This window comes from Drosophila rhopaloa, unplaced genomic scaffold (genome assembly GCF_018152115.1).
Source record: "Drosophila rhopaloa isolate 14029-0021.01 unplaced genomic scaffold, ASM1815211v1 contig_155, whole genome shotgun sequence".
Taxonomy (NCBI): domain Eukaryota; kingdom Metazoa; phylum Arthropoda; class Insecta; order Diptera; family Drosophilidae; genus Drosophila; species Drosophila rhopaloa.
Genome location: NW_025335034.1, coordinates 8954786 through 8975907, shown reverse-complemented (window position 1 = coordinate 8975907; position 21122 = coordinate 8954786). Strand labels below are relative to the sequence as shown.

Sequence of the window (21122 nt, the reverse complement as noted above, 5' to 3'; positions counted from 1 at the left end):
TAGACTTGAAAGACGGATATTGGCAAGTCCCTTTGGAGGTAAATAGAAGGCAATATACGGCGTTTACAGTACCCGGCAAAGGCTTGTTCCAATGGAAAGTAATGCCTTTCGGTCTACATTCAGGTTCGGCCACGTTCCGGAGATGTCACCATACGCGTTTGCATACCAAGATGACATCATTGTGATCGGACGCACGCTGAAAGAACACGTGGAGAATCTAAAGGTAGTGTTTCGGCGCTTCAAGGAAGCAAACCTAAGAATAAACGCCGATAAATGCAAATTCTTCAAGCAAGAGTTGCTTTACCTAGGACACCGCGTTACTAACGAAGGGATAGGCACAGATCCAGGAAAGGTAGCAGCCATAGCCGAACTAGAGCCACCGTCGACATTACGCGAACTACGGCAATACCTAGGCGTAGCTTCATGGTATCGACGATTTGTGCCAGATTTTGCGCGGATAGTAAAGCCACTGAATGATTTTCTACGCAAAGGCACAAAGTGGATATGGGCGCCGGAACACCAACAGGCCTTCGAAGAGGTAAAGGCACTACTAGTAGCCGATCCAGTGCTGGCGTGCCCAGATTTCGATAACAAGTTCATCCTTTAGACGGACGCCAGCGACTATGGATTAGGTGCAATCCTGACGCAAGAGACAGAGGACGGCGAAAGGGTCATTTCATACTCAAGCCGGACTCTAAACGGCGCGGAGAAAAATTACTCCACAACAGAGAAAGAGTGCTTGGCAATCGTGTGGGCAATCAGGAAGCTGAAGCCGTACTTGGAGGGCTACCATTTTAAAGTGGTTACAGACCACATGGCTTTAAAGTGGTTAAACAGCATAGAAAGCCCGTCTGGAAGGATAGCAAGATGGGCTCTGGAGTTACAGCAGTACGACTTCGAGATAGCGTACAGGAAAGGACAGCTGAACGTAGTGGCAGACGCCCTATCCCGACAACCGTTGCCGGAGACACTCATGGCCATAAAAGACGCATCGGAAAAACCGATCAATAGCTGCAGCTGGGTCAGGAGTATGTGCGAGAAAATAAAAGCTCAACCTCAAAAGTATCCAGATTATGTAATGGAAGGCGAGTCTCTCTATAGGCACATCCCACACAGAGCGGGAAATGAAGATGTCGTGGCTTGGAAACTGTGCGTTCCGCAGGGTTTAAGACAAGCCGTACTGGAAGAAAACCATGACTCCCCATCTGCTGGTCATGTTGGGAGTAGAAGAACTATAGCACGCCTGGCAGCACGGTACTACTGGCCAGGGATGCACAGGGACGCCAGGACCCACGTACGCAAGTGTGAAGTTTGCCTGAAATACAAGCCCAATCAGCTGCAGGCTGCAGGGAAAATGCTCACTCAGGTACCAGAGGAACCATGGGCAACAGTATGTGCGGACTTCGTCGGGCCATTGCCAAGATCAAAGCACGGAAACCAGATGATACTGGTGTTAATCGATCGGTTTTCCAAATGGACTGAAATTGTGCCGCTACGAACAGCGACAGCGGAGACCCTACAGAGGGCGTTCAGAGAACGCGTAATATCAAGGTTCGGGGCTCCAAAGATAGTGATAACCGACAACGGAGTACAGTTCACCAGTAGATCCTTTAAAAGGTTTCTTAGCGAAATGGGAATAAAGCAGCATTTCATGCGCCCTACACACCGCAGGAAAATCCAACAGTACGGGCTAACCGTACGGTAAAAACGATGATAGCTCAACTCGCAGGAAAGGATCACAGAACTTGGGACGAGAACTGGCCAGAAATTATGCTAGCAGTAAACTCAAGCATATCTGAATCAACGGGATACTCCCCAGCGTTTCTCACACATGGCCGGGAACCACGTTTGCCTAACGCATTATATGACAGAGAAACGTTAGGCACCGGGAGAAACATAGAGACTCCAGACGAGAAGGCCGCTAAGTTAAAAGAAATCTTTGAAATCGTACGGCGAAATATGGAGAAGGCATCCCAGGACCAAGCCAGACATTACAATCTGAGGAGGAGGCAGTGGACACCAGAGGTGGGCAGCATAGTGTGGGCCAAAGAACACCATCTATCCAAAGCAGCCGAAGGGTTTGCGGCGAAACTAGCCCCGAGGTACGATGGTCCTTACCAGGTTGTAGACTTCGTCTCGCCCGTAATCTGCAAAATACGCCACACACATTCGAAGAAAGAGCGGACTATTCACATTGGCGAGCTTAAGCAGCAACAAACAGAAACGGCACAAAAGCAGACGGCGGACACATCGGAGGACTAGGACAAGGAGTTCACAGACTGCGAGGCAACAGGAGTAGGCGTCAGGCCGAAGCAAGAGTCATCCATACGCCACGCAGAAAGGATAATCACCAGGATAAGACACGGAATATAAATGAAAAACGATGCTAGGGACCCCGACTACGAGGCAAACGGATTCAGCGTCAGGCATACGCCCGAGTCATCCATCGATACGCCGCGTAGATAAGGTGTAACAAAAAAAAAAAAAGGGGAACCTATACAACGAGGCAGGCAGATTCGGCATCGGGCATACGCCCAAGTCATCCACCTATACGCCGCGTAGCACAGGGAACACACAAGGAAGGATGTACAAGGATCCCAAAACAGGGCAGAAGGATTCATTGTCGGGCATAAACCAGAGTCATCCGCCTATACGCCGCGTAGATAGGGTACCCAATGAAAACAAAAGGACAGAACCCATGCAACGAGGCAAGCAGATTCAGCATCGGGCATACGCCCAAGTCATCCACCTATACGCCGCGTAGCACAGGGAAAACACAAGGAAGGGCTAACAAGGATCAAAAACGGAGCAGACGGATTAATCGTCGGGCATACGCCAGAGTCATCCGCCTATAAACCACGTCAACAAAAAAAAAAAACAACAACAAGAAAATTAAATAATAAGTAAATAATTTATTAATGATACGACAAACACAGTACAAATAATAAAAAGATAGCTCAGCCCGTAGCGTCGCGAGACTCTATACGGTTGAAAAATATATAAATCTAATGTCGGCCGAAGAAAGGGGAGAGACGGCACAGCGGAGCTGTACCGTAGGACCCAAAGTAAGCCAAGCGACTGCAGAAAAAAAAGAAAAATGCCAAGAAGCCAAGCAGGACCGAAAATAACGGCATGCGGCACAATGAAAGAACAAGGTGGAAATCCCGAGGGAAATAGCGGGATCATGGAAGAGACGAACCGAGGTTCATGGGAGGGTCATGCGAAGGGGTTGGCATTCAAAAATCAATATCCAATATGTCGACACGCATGACCCGATCGGAGGCGAGGAGGAGGATGGCAGCCCAAACCGCGACGGGGCCCAACCCGGGGCAAGGATGGTCGGAGGACAGGCGCACGCCTGTCACCCGGCCTACCCGAACCTCGAGGCGGGTCCCGGAACCGGTCTGCGAGCCAGAAGACTCGGCGCCTGAACCCACCATCAGCTCCGACAGCGACGTGGAGATGGTGGACGACCCGGCCGTGGAGCGAAGGCAGTGGCGGCTCCGGAGGGCCGTGGACCCTATGATGGGCAGCATCCTGCCCGGGGACCCCAATACCCCTGGACTGCATGGGGAGCGGGAGTTCACCCGTGCAGACGCGGAGGCTGTCCATTTGGCCTTCCAAGAGGCCCAACAGCAGGCCAGGAGGAAGCGGGAGGCCAAGGAGGAGGAGGAGGAGAGGCAGGAGGCATCAAAGCGGCGACAGAGATATGCCGAGGCGCAGTGGGAGTCGGTTCTCCGTGCCACACAGGAGGAGGAGGAGCGTCTCTGGGCAGGACCGGTCCTAATGGATGAGGTCCCGCCAGCCTCGCCCGGGATGCTCGAAGTCCCTCCCACACCCCAATACCTGCCCGACTGAGAGGACGAGGAGGTGCCAGCACCCCCAAAATGGGCACCCGCCCGCCCACCGACGCCTCGCCACGTCCCGATCTATTGGGAGGAAGACGAGGAGCCACAGGCGAGCCCACCACCCTCGCAGCACGAGGAGGAGAACCCGGCCGAGCCATCTCCGCCCGGACAGGTCCACGGCGGGGAAGGACCAGGGAAGAAGCGCCAGGAGGCAACCCCAGAAGACCGACAGGAGCAGCAGGACACGCACGGGCCCCAAGGACGGTATTTCCGGACGGAGATACCCATGGCCCACGTGAGCCATGCCCTGCACTCATTCACGGTGCAAGGGGTCCTTTGGAGGCAGCATGCCGTGACGTGGTCTTGGCCGGAGGGACCGGCCGGAGCGCCAACCGAGGATGCGGAGGAGGTGCAGCAACCCACACCCAATCCCAGAGACCCCCGCCTACGTGGGGGCCACGCCCACGTGACGCCGCCGACACCACCGACCACGGCCGAATCCATACCGGCAGACGGCGGCAGGTCGGCGCAGAAGGAGGAGCCCCTGGAGAAGGGCCCGTGGGTGTGGTCCGATCCCGTGCCTAGAGGGAGGCCCAGGCTCGCCAGACAGGAGTCCGCGCCGGTGGGAACCGCCAGACCTTCGTTCCAGCGGCAGGCGTCTTTGCCCGACGAGCGGCGATGGGCGGAGGTCCAACAGCAAGACTGGCCGGAGGGAATCCAGACGGCGCCGGCAGTTACAGCCGCACGTCGGAGGGGCGGGAAGCAGTGCGTCTTGGTGCAGCAGGGCGGACGCCGCTTCCGGGTAAGGCTGGGCCTGTCTGGGATGAGGGTTTATAGCCAATAAAAGAAAGACACAGAACACAAACCTAAAATAATATATTGGGCACAGGGTGAACGGGGTAAACATCACGAACGCGCACAAAAACACTCAAAATGATAACACAAAAAAAAGGGGTTGTATATTTGCATAAAAAAAACCTGAAAAAAAAGGAAATGCATTAAATTCGACCCACAAAGAAGAAGCGGTGAGGTACTCATTGTGATAAATACATGTGCGATGAGGGGTTCCTGCCAGCTGAAGGGGGGAATGGAAGAATCGGTGGCAATTTTGCCCGTCCTGTTACGCCTCCGAGAGCCACGGCCGAGAGGCAAAGGTGGGGCGTGTGGGGGGAAAGGCTAAGAGGAAGAGAGAGTAAAAGTAAGAAATGTGAAAGCAAGAAGAAAAGGAGAAAACTTACCGGAGAAAATTTCCTAGCACGCTGCACGTATAAAGGGATGGGGGCGCTTCGATTAATGAGCGGTCGATTGGCACTGGACGATAGTGTCGATCGATGGGCACAGAACACTGGAGATGACGGCACAGGAAGGGGCACACTAAAAAATATCGCCACCACCGGATGGCAACGCTGCACTAATTCGAATCATCGATATCGGCTGGAAAACCGATCGGGAAAGCGGTAGTGTGACCAGACAACGAAGGAAAGGAGATGCTTAGAACGCGAAGCATATGGGGGAAACATCTTGGGCGGGACATTCAAAGGAGATACGAAGGAGAACACGAGACGTCTATGGGGAAACATCTTGGGCGGGAAAAGGAATGGAGCATCGGCGCTGTGGAACTCAAGTACGAGCTATGAGCGTCGAGGGAACCATTTGGAGGAGCAAAAAGACTCGAAGGCTACCAGGATTTACAAGGAAGACAGCCGGAGAGAAGGAAATCAAGTCTATGGGGGAAACATCTCGGGCGGGAAGAGGAATGGAACATCGGCGCTGTGGAACTCAGGTACGAGCTGTGAGCGTCGAAGGAACCATTTGAAGGAGCAAGAGGACTCGAAGGCTACAATGATTTACAAGGAAGACAGTCGGAGAGAAGAAAATCAAGTCTAAGGGGGAAACATTTTGGGGCGGGAAATACATAGAACGAGAAGGAGCGACGTCGAGGGAAGGAGGACCAACATCAGCAATCCAGAACAGCGGAGAAGAGGAGCAAGTCTCATTTTGTTCCCGAAGAAAGGGGAGAATGTGAGGAGTTAGGAGAATACAGCTGGTGAGAGATTGGAGAATACAGCTGGTGAGAGTTTGGAGAATACAGCTGGTGAGAGATTGGAGAATACAGCTGGTGAGAGTTTGGAGAATACAGCTGGAGAGAGTTTGGAGAGAACGTGTAACGGTAGAAGGCGGCAGATTTTGGACCGAGTATGGTGCCGTGCGCAAAACCGAAAAAGGAGAAGCCGAGAATTAACGGGATACGCCGGCCTATAAAAGCGGGCCGAGCGCAGGAAGCGGGATCAGTCGATCACAAGGAGTCAATCCAGCAAGATCAGTAGACAAGCAGAAAATCAGTGAATAAAACAAGTCAAGTCAACATCAGGAGGAAGCAGAGCCGCGCCGAGTCAACAGGAGCAAAGACAAAGATCGCTAGAGTCAAGAGAAACAGGTAGCTGAGGTCCTTAAGGCATCACGCGGCTAAGTCCAGGCGCTTTGTTCTAATTCTGGTCGCAATATGAGCTTGGCGTATTGCTCGGCGAATCCGACAGAAGTGAATAAAAAGAGTCCTTCGACAAAGAACCGTGGGCTCGGAAGGAAGTTGTCCAGAACCAGCTGCCGTGCGAAAACAATTGCCTTGTCGAATTCCGGCGTACGCCTGAACCGACAGGCGAGAATTGTGCAAGGAGCCAGGATTCGCGCCGCAAGCAGAGCGAGGACACGAGACACGACGAGCAGTCATCGACGTATCTAGTCCACGGCGAAGAGGCGAGGGCGGAAGCGTTCGTCTTGAACCTAGCGTCCTGCCACAGGGACTACATTGGCGGCCTTCCGGCGTATGAACCGTCAGGTAGAAACTGTGTGGCGTCTGGTGTGACCGGCCGGGACAGATCCAGGGACAGGAGGCTGTGGCTGCGAAAGGCGTACGCTTTGAGAGCCCAGTGCCTGTTCACCCTAGTCTGGGAACGGTGACGCATCCTTAGACCCTCAAAAGCCCCGAGGCCAAAGACAGCGGAGGCGTTACGGAGCAGCGAGCAGCGAACAGCGAGGCAGCGGAGAGCGACGGTGGAGCGACCACAATTCTTCAAGGGAGGCGTTGAGATACCCATCTGTCACCATTAGTCCCAGGCCGAGGGACAAGTCGGCGAATAAAGATCTTTGTAAATATCCTAACCTTCTGTGCGTTCTCACTAGACAATCGGGCGGTCACGTTTATATAAATTTGGTGGGACGAACAACACAAATCTTCCGAGCTAGCCGCACGATACTCGTAGCGAGCAGAACGTAAAAATCAGCTCGTTACAGTGCATCAGGTGCGTTACTCCAGCAGGTCTCAACGTAAAGTGTGCACATCTTTCTATCGTCTTATCCAACTGGAAAATGGAACCGCCAAGCATATGAAAAAGTGCCTAGAAGGTCAACTGAAAGCAGATAAGTTAGAGTTGGAAAACTTGATCGGCATTGGCATCGACGGATGTAACGCTTGTCACAGCAAAACAAGCTGAGAGTCCCGCCCTCTATGAGAGAAAAACACGAGTTTGCAGGCGCCATCTAGGAGAGAGATGTTCGAACTCGAGGTCGCCGGACAAATTTGATAGATTACTTAACAGGGCCGAATGTCAGGCTTTCTCCGGAGAGAAAATTCACCTTTGGGAGAGCGACATGGGTTCCCGCTTAATTCGGGGCGTCCATTCGTTCTGTTCCCTTTTGGTGGCCGGAGGATCCAGTCAATTTAGCTCAGCGATTTAAAAGATTATATCGAGTGTTAAGAAAAGCTTGCGTTTAAATAAAAGTCTGGCTAAAAGCCAATAAATTCGCGCGTGCTAGAATTCGGATCCCTCAGCTGGCCCGGGAAGTGAATTTTTTGTATCCTTTGTGTTGCCGATCCCTCAGATAAGGTAAGACATCCATAGTTTTTCTGCGCATATATACGTAACAAAAGAAGCAAAACAGAAAGGCACTGAGAAAAAAAAAAAAAAAAAAAAATTTAAGTAATTTAAGACTAGTATAGTTTTTTTGGTTTAATTTTTATGTAAACTAAGTGAAAGTGCCAGAGAAGTTCTTGGAAAGCAAAAGAGAGAAGTAATAGACCGTCAAAGAGGGAAGAAAATGTAAAAGAAGAAAGATGCGCACGGAACTAGGCGAATTTTAAAAGAAAAATTTGGTGTTAACAATATATTTAGAGATTCTTTTTTGTGTATATAGTTTAACTCCCAGAGCTTCGATCTCCACGGCCAAAGCGCTTTCTCCGTTGGACATCTATGAATTGTTCGGGTGAGTGACTCGGTGGCTTAGGCTCCGAATTATTACTTTCTTTACCTAAATGTCTAAACCAAAGGAAAAATGCACACAAAAAAAAGTTAATCTAAACGCCTAAACCCAAAAATCTAAATTAAAACGAAACAGATTAAAAATCAAAAGAAACGACAGTAACTTTCCGATCTTTCTCTATGATCCGTTTGTATTACACTGTTGCTAAATGTCCCTTGCTTGACGAAACATAACGCCGATTTTCAATTCTCTTTTGTCCCACAAAAAAAAAGTTATGTCCAATTTAATCACTTTCATATTTATTATTTCTTTGTTATACACATAAACCCATTGCATGCACATTGTATTTCACTATATTCTTAACATTATGTTTAGTTTAAACAATTTTATTAGTCATTAAGGAATAAAATAATTATAATGTTTTAATCTCAAGTAGTTTTGCCTTCGGCTAGTGCGATCGTCCCGTAAAACCCAAAGGGGCCATTCACCAAAAAAATCAAAATTCCTTTTGACTATGGGAATGCATAGAATGGCCAAGGCAGGGAGGGGCATCAATAATCTCAACAACATCTGGGGTTAAATAGTTGTCCGATTGTGCATGTCCAATAGACTGGTTTCAATGTGTTTGTGTTGTGTTGCGGTGCTCCCGATTTAGCTTGTCGTAGCACGCAAAAATATCGGGTATAATAATGGAAAAATTAGGTACCTAAGGGAAAGGACGGCCAAGATACCACCCCATTAGCCGATGAGCAAGTAGCCGGAGAACTGTAGCGGCGCCAGTAGCGACTGCAAAACCTGTTTTGCCTAAAAGCATACTTTAAAAATGTTCGTAATATCCAGCAAAGCCTGACTTAAACTGACCTTGTTAACCGAAGATATTATGGACATTTTCAAACAGTTAAGTAAGGATTCAAACCGGACTTGAAAATCCTGTAGAGATTTTCGAACACTGAAGAGGTCAAAAAGTGTTCTAAAATTGGAACAGTCAAGCCGATCTTAGAGCAGTATTGCCAGATCGATAAATTTGATATCGATAGTTGGCAGGGTTTCTTTGGAAAGCTTAGCCTTGACACCTGTCAGCAACAGCTGCCACGTATTTCCGCAGCCATGTTAGCTCATCAAGCCCCGGTTCCGCCAACCATTCTTTTTCTCTGAACCGGCGGCCGATACAGACGTGTAGCTCTTCATACGTTTGAAAAACGCGGAAAAGTCTTAAAGTGCGAAATATTAAGTCGCGAAGTGGCATCCAGCTATTTAAAGTGGCCAGTAAGTGCTACAAGTGATTATTTTAAACTGCTGCTGCACAAGTTGCGCCGCATCCGCATCTCTCGCCAATTCAGAGGAAAACCCGAAAGAAAACCCCAGCAAGTCAGTTTTCGGGGCACATAGGTATGTTTTACATCTTAAGCCGCTGCCAGTGCAAATGGCTAATGAAATCTTCGATCCATAGATTGTGCCCCACGATATAAACTCCCCGAGAGTTCCAGAGAGCTGAAGAACTAAGGAGAACCCAGCTCAGTGAACCTCTGCATGTAGTGTCCTGAGGAGCACCCCCTCGCGCCTTATCGCGTCCCGAGGAGCACCCCACATGGTGATCTCCTAGACGGGGCTCCAGTGCCCGACAAGATGGCGGATTCATAGCTAAACGCTGCTGCTTCACCGAGGGAAAATCCAGCAGCGCTTTTCGGCTAAACAAATAGCCATATCTCTGCCAGGAGGAAAACAACGACAGATGAGTGGAAATTAAATCTTTTTCGTGCACAATTTGGCCTGCGTGCCATGTCGGCCATAACCTAATGCATATCGGCCATAACCATATTGCCTCGCCTTTGTCATGGCCGATCGAGCCTAACCTAATTTTTACTCGTTCAATCTTAACCTCAGAAAAGAGATACATTCAACCTCGTGGAAATAACTTGCAATTATCCAACAAAAATCAAGAAGCTGAAAGATAAATTACTTAAATATAAAGCTAATTAATTAATTTAAATATTGAAAAAAAATGAAGAAGATGCAACGCCTTAAGGCAAATGGAAATAATTAGTTTATAGATTTTTTTTTATTGTTTAAATTTAAATTTAACATTTTCTTAATCTTATTTAAATCGAGAATGAGATTTCGGTGTTGGCTATAAAAGCAAATAATCAAGGCTTGAGTGGAAATGCATGAGAATTTAATTATTTTTAAAAACCTTTACAAAATATTACCAAAAAATGGTTTTCAGTGTAAGCCACGCCGGAGATCGATCTTCATCGTTGGATACAAATGAGTGAGTTACATCATGCGTATACATTATTATGTATTTATTTCAATTCTTGCCAAACTAAAAGCCAAATATAACCTCTCCGAATACTCTTTCTACACTGAGAATTAAATATTACTGAAAATACTTTAAAGTTTGAATCTTAAAATTTATTAAATGATTTTTGAATTAAAATCTAGCCATACATTAAACTCTTAATAGAATTTACAATTAGTAAATTAAATTAAAATGGAAGAAGACCATGAAATATTTCTGAATTTAAAACTTAAGTATATAAATACACTTAAAGAAATATTTTCTGAATTTAAACTTAAATAGTTAACTACACTTAAAGAAATATTTTCTGGATTTAATTTAAAATATTCAACTACATTTAATTAAATATTTTCTGAATTAAATCTTGAACATTTAACTACACTTAAAGATATATTTTCTGGATTTTATATAAATTTTTCAACTACATTTAATTAAATATTTTCTGAATTAAAACATAAATATTTAACTACACTTAAAGAAATATTTTCTAAATTTAAAATTTAAATATTTAACTACACTTAAAGAAATTTCTTCTTATCCTAACTTTAAATATTATTCTACTTCACTACTATTTAAATTTACTTTGTTTTATAAATATAACTTCTATCATCGAAACATCATTATGTTTATATATCAATATTTTCTTATTATAAAGAAAGCCGCTAATTAAAGCTATGAATAACTAAAACCATATATTTTTGAACTCTGCTGAGGTACCCGCGTTCGTAGGGTATTAAAGGGGTCACCGGAGACATGCTCCAAGGAAGGGTATCATAGGTTGGGATGGCAAAATGCGACCACAACAACACCAGTGACTTCGCGATCTCTGACTTCCTCTCTAGCTTTTCTATCTCTTTACTTCCTTCCAGAATTTATCTGTTTTCTCTTCCGGATTCGTTTAACTTATTCTCTCTTGTCGCTAGCTTGCTCAATTCTAGTCTTAGCAATAATAATGTGTAGTTAGTGTTAGAATCTGTACGCGCAAGACCACCACCCCCAAATCCGACGAGCGAGAGCCCGATCCTATAGCGAGCACCCGTAACTACAGATTCCACCGGAAACAAAACACTTCTCCCAGTCGTTACACGCTACAGAACTATGCGTGCGCCTGTCTCTTCCCACCCCAACACCAACCTAAGTAATTCGTTACAATTATAATTAATCAATAAATAACATTATTATAATCTGGCGCCCATCTTCAGGCCCAATTTAGGCCATGATATTATCAATACATCCACAGCTCAACAATTAAATAGTTTACAGAGTAGCAAACATATATATCAGTGGGCTTTTGGAATTTCAGCTGACTGCCTGAACCAGAAGCAACGGTTGCTGAGCACATATATAAATAAAATTTTGCAAAAAAAAAAAAATAATAACAAACTCACTCGCTAAAAGGCCAAAGACAGTGTTTAAGCTTTCTGATCAAAGTATCTTAAGCTTGGAGCATCACAAGCGAAACTCTCTATATCTTAGATCGGAAAAGCGCATTGTAAAGATGGATGGGCAGGACAAAACCCCAAATTGCAATCTTTGTGGGAAAGATTTATGCACTGGAGTTACGTACAAAACCAAATGTGGACACGAGTTCCACAAGTCCTGTATAGCGGCTGACTCGAAAGCGATAGCAACCTGTCCACCTGTCTCAGAAGCTGCCTCGATTAATGAGGCTTCAGTCAGCACAGAAGCAAAAGGGACAATAGTTGCTCAGGGATCCGACTCCAGATCTCATTGTGCATAATGTAGAGCGGCGAGGATCAATAATGTCCGATGCGGCGGAGACTCACAGAAATGACTTAATGCAGAGGCCGGATAAAGTCGGCCACATCATGAACGGGTGGAAATTAAAATTTAATGGCAGCGCGGACGGAATTAGTGTTGATAACTTCATTTATAGAGTTGAATAACTTACCCACCAAACTCTGGAGAGTAGATTCGAATTAGTATGCAACAACGCAAGCATTCTTTTCGATGGCAAGGCCCGTGAATTTTTCTGGAGGTTCCACAAGGCAAAAAGGCAGGTTCACTGGGGTACTCTATGTGAGGCATTGCGAAAGCAATTTCGCGACACTAGGACTGATGTGGATATAATTGAAGCCATTCGGGATCGAAAACAAAGGGAAAAGGAATCCTTTGATTCATTTTATGACTCGATTGTCCAGTTAATGGATACCCTAGAGTCCCCACTGTCAGAAAGGACTATAGTGGACATTTTAAAAAGGAATTTAAGGCCTAAAATCCGTCACGAAATATTAAATGTGACTATAGAAACGGTAGACAGCATCCGGGAGATATGCAGGCGTAGGGAAGCATTCTTGCAAGATGTAAAGCGGACTCACGGGTATCAGAAAGGAGCACCTTTTCGCCAACAGGTGGCAGAATTGCTTGAGGAAGCGTTGTCAGATGAGGCTTCCGAGTTTTCTGATCAAGAAGGAGACCTTGTAATCGGCGCTTTGGCATTAGTGTGTTGGAATTGCCACAAAAAGGGACATAGGTATCAGGACTGCGAAAGCAAGAGAAAAATCTTTTGCTGGCTGTGGTTCTCTAAACGTATACAAGCCTTCTTGTGGTAAATGTCAAAAAAACGGGAAGTCGAACACACAGTCCCGTCAGCCACCGTGTGTTCCACGTCGCCGGCCGACGATCAATCAGGAAGCAAGCGGATATAGCAAATTGCTAACGTTTCATTGGTCAAAAATCCGTTTTCGTCCGATTGTATGTCTAGTCAACCAAGGATTAAGGACTGTAGTGCAGTATAATCAAGAAGTCAGAGGGCTCGATTTGCACATCATTCCATCCCTTAGCCAAGACCTGTACCTTGGGATAGATTTTTGGACATAGATTTTTGTTACCGCTTGAAATGTTGATTTCTATAATCGCCGTTGTCTCGAATGACCAGTCGCCTAGCCAAAAAGAAGAATTGCAGAATTGTCTGGGCTAGGAACAACGTCGCTTTTGTCGCACTCTATAGATGTTGGGGATGCTAAGCCAGTTAAGCAAAGGCATTTTCCCGTGTCACCGGCAGTAGAAAGATTATTGTATGCGGAGGTAGACAGAATGCTCAAGCTTGGGGTAATTGAAGAATCGGATAGTACATGGTCATCACCCGTTGTTTTGGTTCAGAAACCGGGAAAATTAAGATTGTGTCTGGATAGTAGGAAAGTTAATGCAGTGACTAGGAAGGATGCGTATCCCCAGCCGCAAATAGATGGAATTTTTGGTAGACTTCCAAAGGCTATGTACACATCTAGTTTAGACCTGAATGATGCTTATTGGCAGATACCGCTAGATCCAAAGTCTCGTGAAATGACAGCATTTACAATACCGGGAAAGCCTTTATACCAGTATAATGTCATGCCATTTGGGTTAACGAATGCCTCCCAAACTATGACGAGATTAATGGACAAGGTTATCCCGGCCGAGCTTCGGAATGAGGTTTTCGTATATTTAGATGACTTGTTAATTGTGTCTGACAGCTTCGAATCACATTTGAGGGTTTTGCAAACAGTAGCAAACCAAGTGAGAGCTGCGGGTCTCACTCTAAACGTGGAGAAGAGTAAATTTTGTAGGCGCTCGGTAAAATATCTGCGGCATATTGTTGGAGAGGGGGTGATCCGTACAGATCCGGATAAGATAGCGGCTATAGTCGATTTCCCACTGCCCAAAACTCTTAAAGCATTAGGAAGATTCCTGGGGATGGCTGGTTGGTACCGAAAATTTATTGTCAATTTCGCTTCTGTAGCCTCTCCGCTCACAGATTTAATAAAGCCCAAACAAAAGTTTGCCATGACTCCTGAAGGCCAGCAAGCATTCGAAAAACTAAAGGAAATGCTATGTGTCGCTCCAGTACTTCGCAGTCCTGACTTCAGCAAGCCATTTTTTATTCATTGCGATGCAAGTCAAATCGGTGTTGGCGGTGTGTTGGTACAGAAGACAGACGAGGTTGATGAGCATCCCTTAGCTTTTGTATCAGTCACTGAACAAGAACTATTGGCTGTGATGGTGTGCATAAAACGATTCAGGGCTTATGTAGAAGGGCATGAATTCACGGTCATAACTGATCATGCATCCTTGAAATGGCTTATGACACAGACCGATTTGCATTCACGTTTGGCAAGATGGGCTCTAAAATTGCAATGCTTCAGCTTTAAGATTGAGCATAGAAGTGGCAAATTAAACGTTGTACCGGATGCTCTTTCCAGGATGAATGAGGATAGCGTGGCGGCCACAGAAGCTAGTCAAGGTCTTCTGGTCGACTTGGAGTCGCCAGCTTTCAGGTCAAGTGATTATGTGTCGTTGATGGAGCGAATAAGGGCAAATGAGGATAAACTATCGGATCTCAAGGTTATATAGAAAAACCCAACATGCTACGGGTGAAGTTTTACACGACAACTATATATGGAAACTATGGGTTCCTCAAGATTTGGTACCGGAAGTGTTAAACAAAGCACACGATCAGCCCTTAGCATCGCACGGAGGCATCCACAAAACGTTGGAGCGGGTGCGTAAATATTATTACTGGCCAAGTTTGGTTAAAGACGTGAAGGTCCATGTGCTGGCTTGCGAGACTAAGGCTGCGATTAAGATTCAGCGACCGCCTATGGGAGTACCAGCAGAATCGCAAAGATTTTTCCAGAAGTTGTATATTGATTTTTTGGGTCCGTAGCCCAGGTCGAAAAGTGGGCACATCGGCATTTTTATTGTTCTAGACCACTATTCTAAATTTGTGTTTTTGAAAGCCGTGAAGAAACTGACGGCGGATGTGGTAATAAAATATCTTCAGGAAGATTTGTTCCTCACGTTTGGAGTTCCGGAGACCATAATCTCGGACAACGGATCCCAATTCAAGGCGGAGATTTTTCAAAAGTTTCTCAGAGTTAACAAGATATTGCACACTCTGACCGCGGTATATTCTCCTCAAGCTAACGCCTGAGAAAGAGTTAATCGTTTGGTAATCGCAGCAATACGCTCATTTGTGAAGCCTGATCAGAAGAACTGGGACGAACAGCTCAGTAGCATTTGTTGCGCTTTACGGACGGCAGTGATTTCCAGTATAGGAACTTCTCCGTATTTTTTTTTTGTTTTTTTTTTTTTTTTTCGCGCGGAGTCCCACGGCCCACTTACCCGCCCAACCGACCGAGGGGCGCAGTCGTGTATCGTACGGCACGATTCGCGATAGGATAGACGCGAGATAGGAAAATAAAGGTAAAGGTCCGGGGAAAAAGTAATAGTTAGATCAATCTTGTGCCAATGAAGCAAGTATTAATCGTTTTAGGAGCGGCAGAGAGTCAAGATTTGATATTACAGGAAAAAGTCTATTATAGTCAGAACATAATACTCTGAAAGGCTCATGCAAGGCATAGTTAGATCTACAATGATTTAAAATTAGGGGAATATAATTTCTAGTTAATCTACTTGGCACAGAAAAGTTTAGCCGACTTAACAAGTCGGGGCAGTCAATATCACCATGTATAAGGTTATAAATAAAGATAGTACCAAGCATCGTTCTACGGTTGGCTAGGGATGGTAAATTAATCAAAAGAAGTCTACTAGAATAAGAAGGTAAGATAAGATTTGCATCCCAGTTTAGGCGCCGTAAAGCAAAAAGAAGGAAGTTTTTTTGTACAGATTCAATACGACCAATATGTATTCCGTATTGTGGACTCCAGACGGGAGACCCATACTCCAGAATCGGACGGACTAGCGAAATAAATAAAGTTTTAGTCAAATAAGGATCATCGAATTCTTTTGACCACCTTTTAATAAATCCAAGCACTCCTCTGGCTTTATTAACCATGGACGAAATGTGATTAGAAAATTTTAGTTTAGGGTCCAAGAGAACGCCAAGATCGTTTACAAGAGTTATTCTATCCAAAGAGCTGCCACTTAACGTGTAAGTCGCGTATATCGGATTGGCCCGATAAAAAGTCATCAGCTTGCACTTGGAGCCGTTTAAATTTAGTAAATTATCTCGGCACCAGTTTTGAAAATTATCTAGATCGGATTGCAAGTCTAAATGGCAGGAAATGTCCTTATACTGCAGGCACAACTTAACATCATCTGCGTACATAAGTACGCGAGAATGACTTATAATTGAGGGAAGATCGTTAATAAATAATGTAAAAAGTAACGGACCCAGATGGCTCCCTTGTGGGACACCGGAGGTAACACGGAGAATTTCAGAAATTGAATTTTTAAAAAGGACCCTTTGTGACCTGCCATTTAGATAACTTGAAATCCATTTAAGCAGATCAACTGGAAAACCTAAAAGGTCAAGTTTATGAATAAGAAGTAAGTGATTTACAGAGTCAAATGCTTTACTAAAGTCAGTGTAAATGACATCTGTTTGAAAACTACTATTGAAGCCTTTTATCACAAATGTAGTGAGCTCTAGAAGGTTTGTAATTGTGGATCTACGTTTAATAAATCCGTGTTGACACGGAGAAATAATTGATCTGCAAAAGTGCTGCAAATGAGGAGTAATAATTTTTTCAAAAAGCTTAGGAATAGCTGACAACTTAGAAATACCTCTGTAGTTACTGGCTTCTAACTTGTTACCTTTTTTGAAAAGAGGAATAACAAATGATTCCTTCCAAATATTTGGGAATTGGGACGTTTCTAGAGATAAGGTAAACAACTTGTGAAGAGGTTTGCACAGGGCCTTAGCGCAATACCTAAGCACGCACCCAGGAATACCATCGGGCCCTGGCGAATAAACAGGCTTAATACGAAGAAGATCCAAAAGAAGAGAGCTTTCTGTTAAAGTGGGACAGAATATGAGATTTGACTTGGGCATGGTGTAAGAATAAGGCTGAGATGAATAATCTAAAGTAGAGTAAGTCGTTTGAAAAAATTGGGCAAATATATCGGCTATTGCCTGATCTGTGGTTCCCGTCATGTTTTCGAACGACAGCGAGGAAGGATAAGAATTAGATTTACGCTTGGTGTTAACAAAATTATAAAACTGTTTCGGGTCCTGAGAGAACTGGACCTTACAACGGTTTAAGTAACTATTATAACACTGAGCATTAAGCACGGTAAATCTTGACCGAGCACTTAGATATCTAGTAAAAACAGATTGAGAACCGGTATTTTTATATTTCCTAAAAAGTCTGGACTTTACATTTCTTAAGTGTGTCAACTCTTTGCTAAACCAAGGTGATTTATTGGAAGTTGACGGATAGTACCACGGAACACAGGAATTAAAAAATGAGTTTATTGCAGTATAAAAAACATTAACTGCATCGGACATATTATTGCATAAGTAAAGATCAGACCAATTAAAGCCAGAAATAAAATTATTAAGCCTCAGAAAGTCTGCCTTGCGAAAACAATGTATTCGTTTGGATTTTTCTGATTTTTCTTCTATAACTCTACCCGTATCAAATGAAAGTTCGATTGTTGGGTGATATGGATCTTCAGGTTGCGTGAGTGGTGCTACTCTGGACAGAAACACACCTTCAGGATTCGATACAAAACACAAATCAAGTAGGCGACCTAATGAATTTCGAACATGGTTTACTTGAGATAGAGATATGTCAAGCAGGCCATCAATAAAATCATGTTGTGCTATAGGTAGTAAGACATTCGATCCATCCTCAGTGGACCAAGTAACTCCAGGTATATTAAAATCACCTAGAACTATCAACTGATCCCTATCGGAAAGCTTATTTGCAACGGACTTAATAACGGATAGGTGATTTAAATAATCAGGAAGTTCAGACAACGGCGGAATATAAGAGCAAGTTATGTATATAAAGTTACCAGGAAGCGATAACTTTACACAAATAAATTCAATGGTATTGAATTCATCAAAAAATAACTCCTCAGACGGGAAGTTTGAATCAACTCCAATTAAGACTCCACCTCCCCGTCTAGAGGGACGGTCATACCTATATATTGTGTACTTACCTGGAAAAACTTCGGAGCTAAAGATCTCCGGCTTTAACCAGGTTTCTGTGAACACAATAATATGAGATGCAAAGGAAAGGCTATCAGAATACAATTTAGTGAGTTTGCTACGCAAACCTCTTGCATTCTGATAGGAAAGAAGGAGGTTAGAAGTTAGTTTTTTGAAATTGGTACACTGGTTTGGCCTCGACTAGGAAGTTTTACTCCTACGGGCCCCTTCTTCTTTATCTTGGCCTCGAACTCTTTTACAACCATATTATCCGGCCAAAAGTCGCCCGAGCATATGGCTTCAAAAAGCTCGTTAGGGACAGTTATCTTGAAAGATGAAATGTCTCTAGCATAAGAAAACTTAAACTTTTCCACCTTTACATTATTACAATCGGCTTTAGTTTTGTCTTGTATATAAGACAATACATCAGAAGATGTTTGATCAGGGGAAAGCCGAGAAACGAAAATTTGTTTCTTTAGTGGAACCACTAAAAGGGATTTTGGTGGAGCAGACATTGTTTCTGCAAAACCAACTTGAGCCGGTTGTCCGGACTCAGTAGTCCCTTGTGGTGGTGATACTACATTCTGAGAGATAGGTGGATCCACTAATTGCGAAACCACTACGGACAAATCGGAATTCTTAGAAGTCCCTGGTTGCATGCATTCTGTAACGGATTGTTCGGATACCGAATCTTTTTTAGCTGCTGATCTTAGCAACATTTGAGGGTTTGCTGAAATCAGCTGCTGATCCGCCGGAATGCTCTGTTGTTCTTTTGATTTCGGTTGCGGGGTGTTCCCCTTTTGCTCCTTACCACCAGCGGCCTTTTTGCGCTTAGGGGACTCTTCTAATAGCTTACGACTATTAAACTGCGAGTCCAGCGCAGATAGGAGATCATCAGCTCGGCGAAAACTATCTCTAGCCACTCCGAAACAGCTAATCAGTCCCATCAGGCCGCCTTTAGTTTGGCGCATGAACGATTTCATCTCGTTCGCAACCTCGACACAAGCGTCACAACAAAACTGCAAATTGGGCCCCTTTGAAAGGTCATCACTTGTCCGGCCAGTAAAACCGGCGCACTTGGTGTGCACCATATTTTCACACAGCCAGCAAGTCATATTAGACTGGTCAGCCCTGATTACGAGGCTGCATTTTTTGCAGAAGCAGACTAAATTTTTATTATTCATTTTATTTATTTACCACTGTACCAAGAAAGCGAAATCGAAATTTATAAACGAGCAGTTATAAGTACCGCAAGAGCGCAGAAACTGCACGCTTAGAACTTTCAAAAGCAAAGAGAGCAAGAGAGCGGGAGCGTAAATAAGTTAAAGTGCATGCACAAAAGAGAAACAGCGTGGATATAAATAGGATAGAAAACACAGATAAGAATTACGAAAAACTAAAACAATTTATTAGTATCAATACAAAGTGCACTCGCGAAGCGAACGGAGTTTAAATTTATGTTTAAATAACCGAAAGAAAATTTAATGTTGTTTTTATAAAACCCACCGATGGGAATAAACGAAAACAAAATACAAAATTCGAAGCGCAGAAAAAAAACACGACCGTTCACTTTGAAAGTCAAAGACGAATATTATATGGTGTTTGGACATCAGTTTGTCGGCTCAGGAGCTACATACAAGTTATTAAGAGTTTTTCGCCTGTTAGACGACAGATCGACAAGCATTGAAGAAGAAAAGGAGATTCATTGGATCTGGTAAGAAGCAAGGCTTTGGAGGTGATGGCGAAGCAACGAGACAAAAATGAGCGGGCTTACAATTTGAGGTCGCGAGATGGGATTTATGCCGAGGGACAGGAAGTGTTCAGGAAAAATTTCAAGCAGAGCAATTTTCAGGCAGGGTATAACGCTAAACTTGGTCCAGCTTACTTGAAGGCGCGGATAAGGGAAAAGATAGGTAATTCCTATTACGATCTTGAGGATTTGCAGGGTCGCTCTGTGGGTCGCTACCATGCGAAAGATCTCAAGCAATAGCTGTGCCAAGCTTTGGTGGTATCAGTCTTGGGGGTCAGACCTTTTGTAACGTGGGGGGTTTTTTGTAACGCTTGTCCCAGCAAAACAAGCTGAGAGTCCCGCCCCGGTCAAATTAGATAGATTACTTAACAGGGCCGAATGTCAGGCTTTCTCCGGAGGGAAAATTCACCTTTGGGAGAGCGACATGGGTTCCCGCTTAATTCGGGGCGTCCATTCGTTCTGTTCCCTTTTGGCGGCCGGAGGATCCAGTCAATTTAGCTCAGCGATTTAAAAGATTATATCGAGTGTTAAGAAAAGCTTGCGTTTAAATAAAAGTCTGGCTAAAAGCCAATAAATTCGCGGGTGCTAGAATTCGGATCCCTCAGCTGGCCCGGGAAGTGAATTTTTTGTATCCTTTGTGTTGCCGAGCCCTCAGATAAGGTAAGACATCTATAGTTTTTCTGCACATATATACGTAACAAAAGAAGCAAAAAAAAAAAAGAATTTAAGTAATTTAAGATTAGTATAGTTTTTTTGGTTTAATTTTTATGTAAACTAAGTGAAAGTGCGAGAGAAGTTCTTGGAAAGAAAAAGAGAAAAGTAATAGACCGTCAAAGAAGAAAGATGCGCACGGATCTAGGCGAATTTTAAAAGAAAAATTTGGTGTTAACAATATATTTAGAGAATCTTTTTTGTGTATAAAGTTTTAACTTCCACTGCTTCGATCTCCACGGCCAAACATTTTCTCCGTTGGACATCTATGAATATTTCGGGTGAGTGACTTGGTGGCTTAGGCTCCGAATTATTATTTTCTTTATCTAAATGTCTAAACTAAAGGAAAAATGCACA

At 44.4% G+C, this 21122-nt stretch overlaps 1 protein-coding gene across 1 annotated transcript; it reads left to right on the top strand.

Annotated features, from left to right (window-relative positions):
* The first annotated feature begins 14607 nt into the window (after nt 1-14607).
* Nucleotides 14608-15337, top strand: LOC123037251 (uncharacterized protein K02A2.6-like). Its single transcript, XM_044457129.1, has 3 exons — nt 14608-14748; nt 14864-15062; nt 15144-15337. The coding sequence occupies exons 1-3, from the start codon at nt 14608-14610 to the stop codon at nt 15335-15337; spliced, it is 534 nt and encodes a 177-aa protein (XP_044313064.1).
* Nucleotides 15338-21122: the final 5785 nt, after the last annotated feature.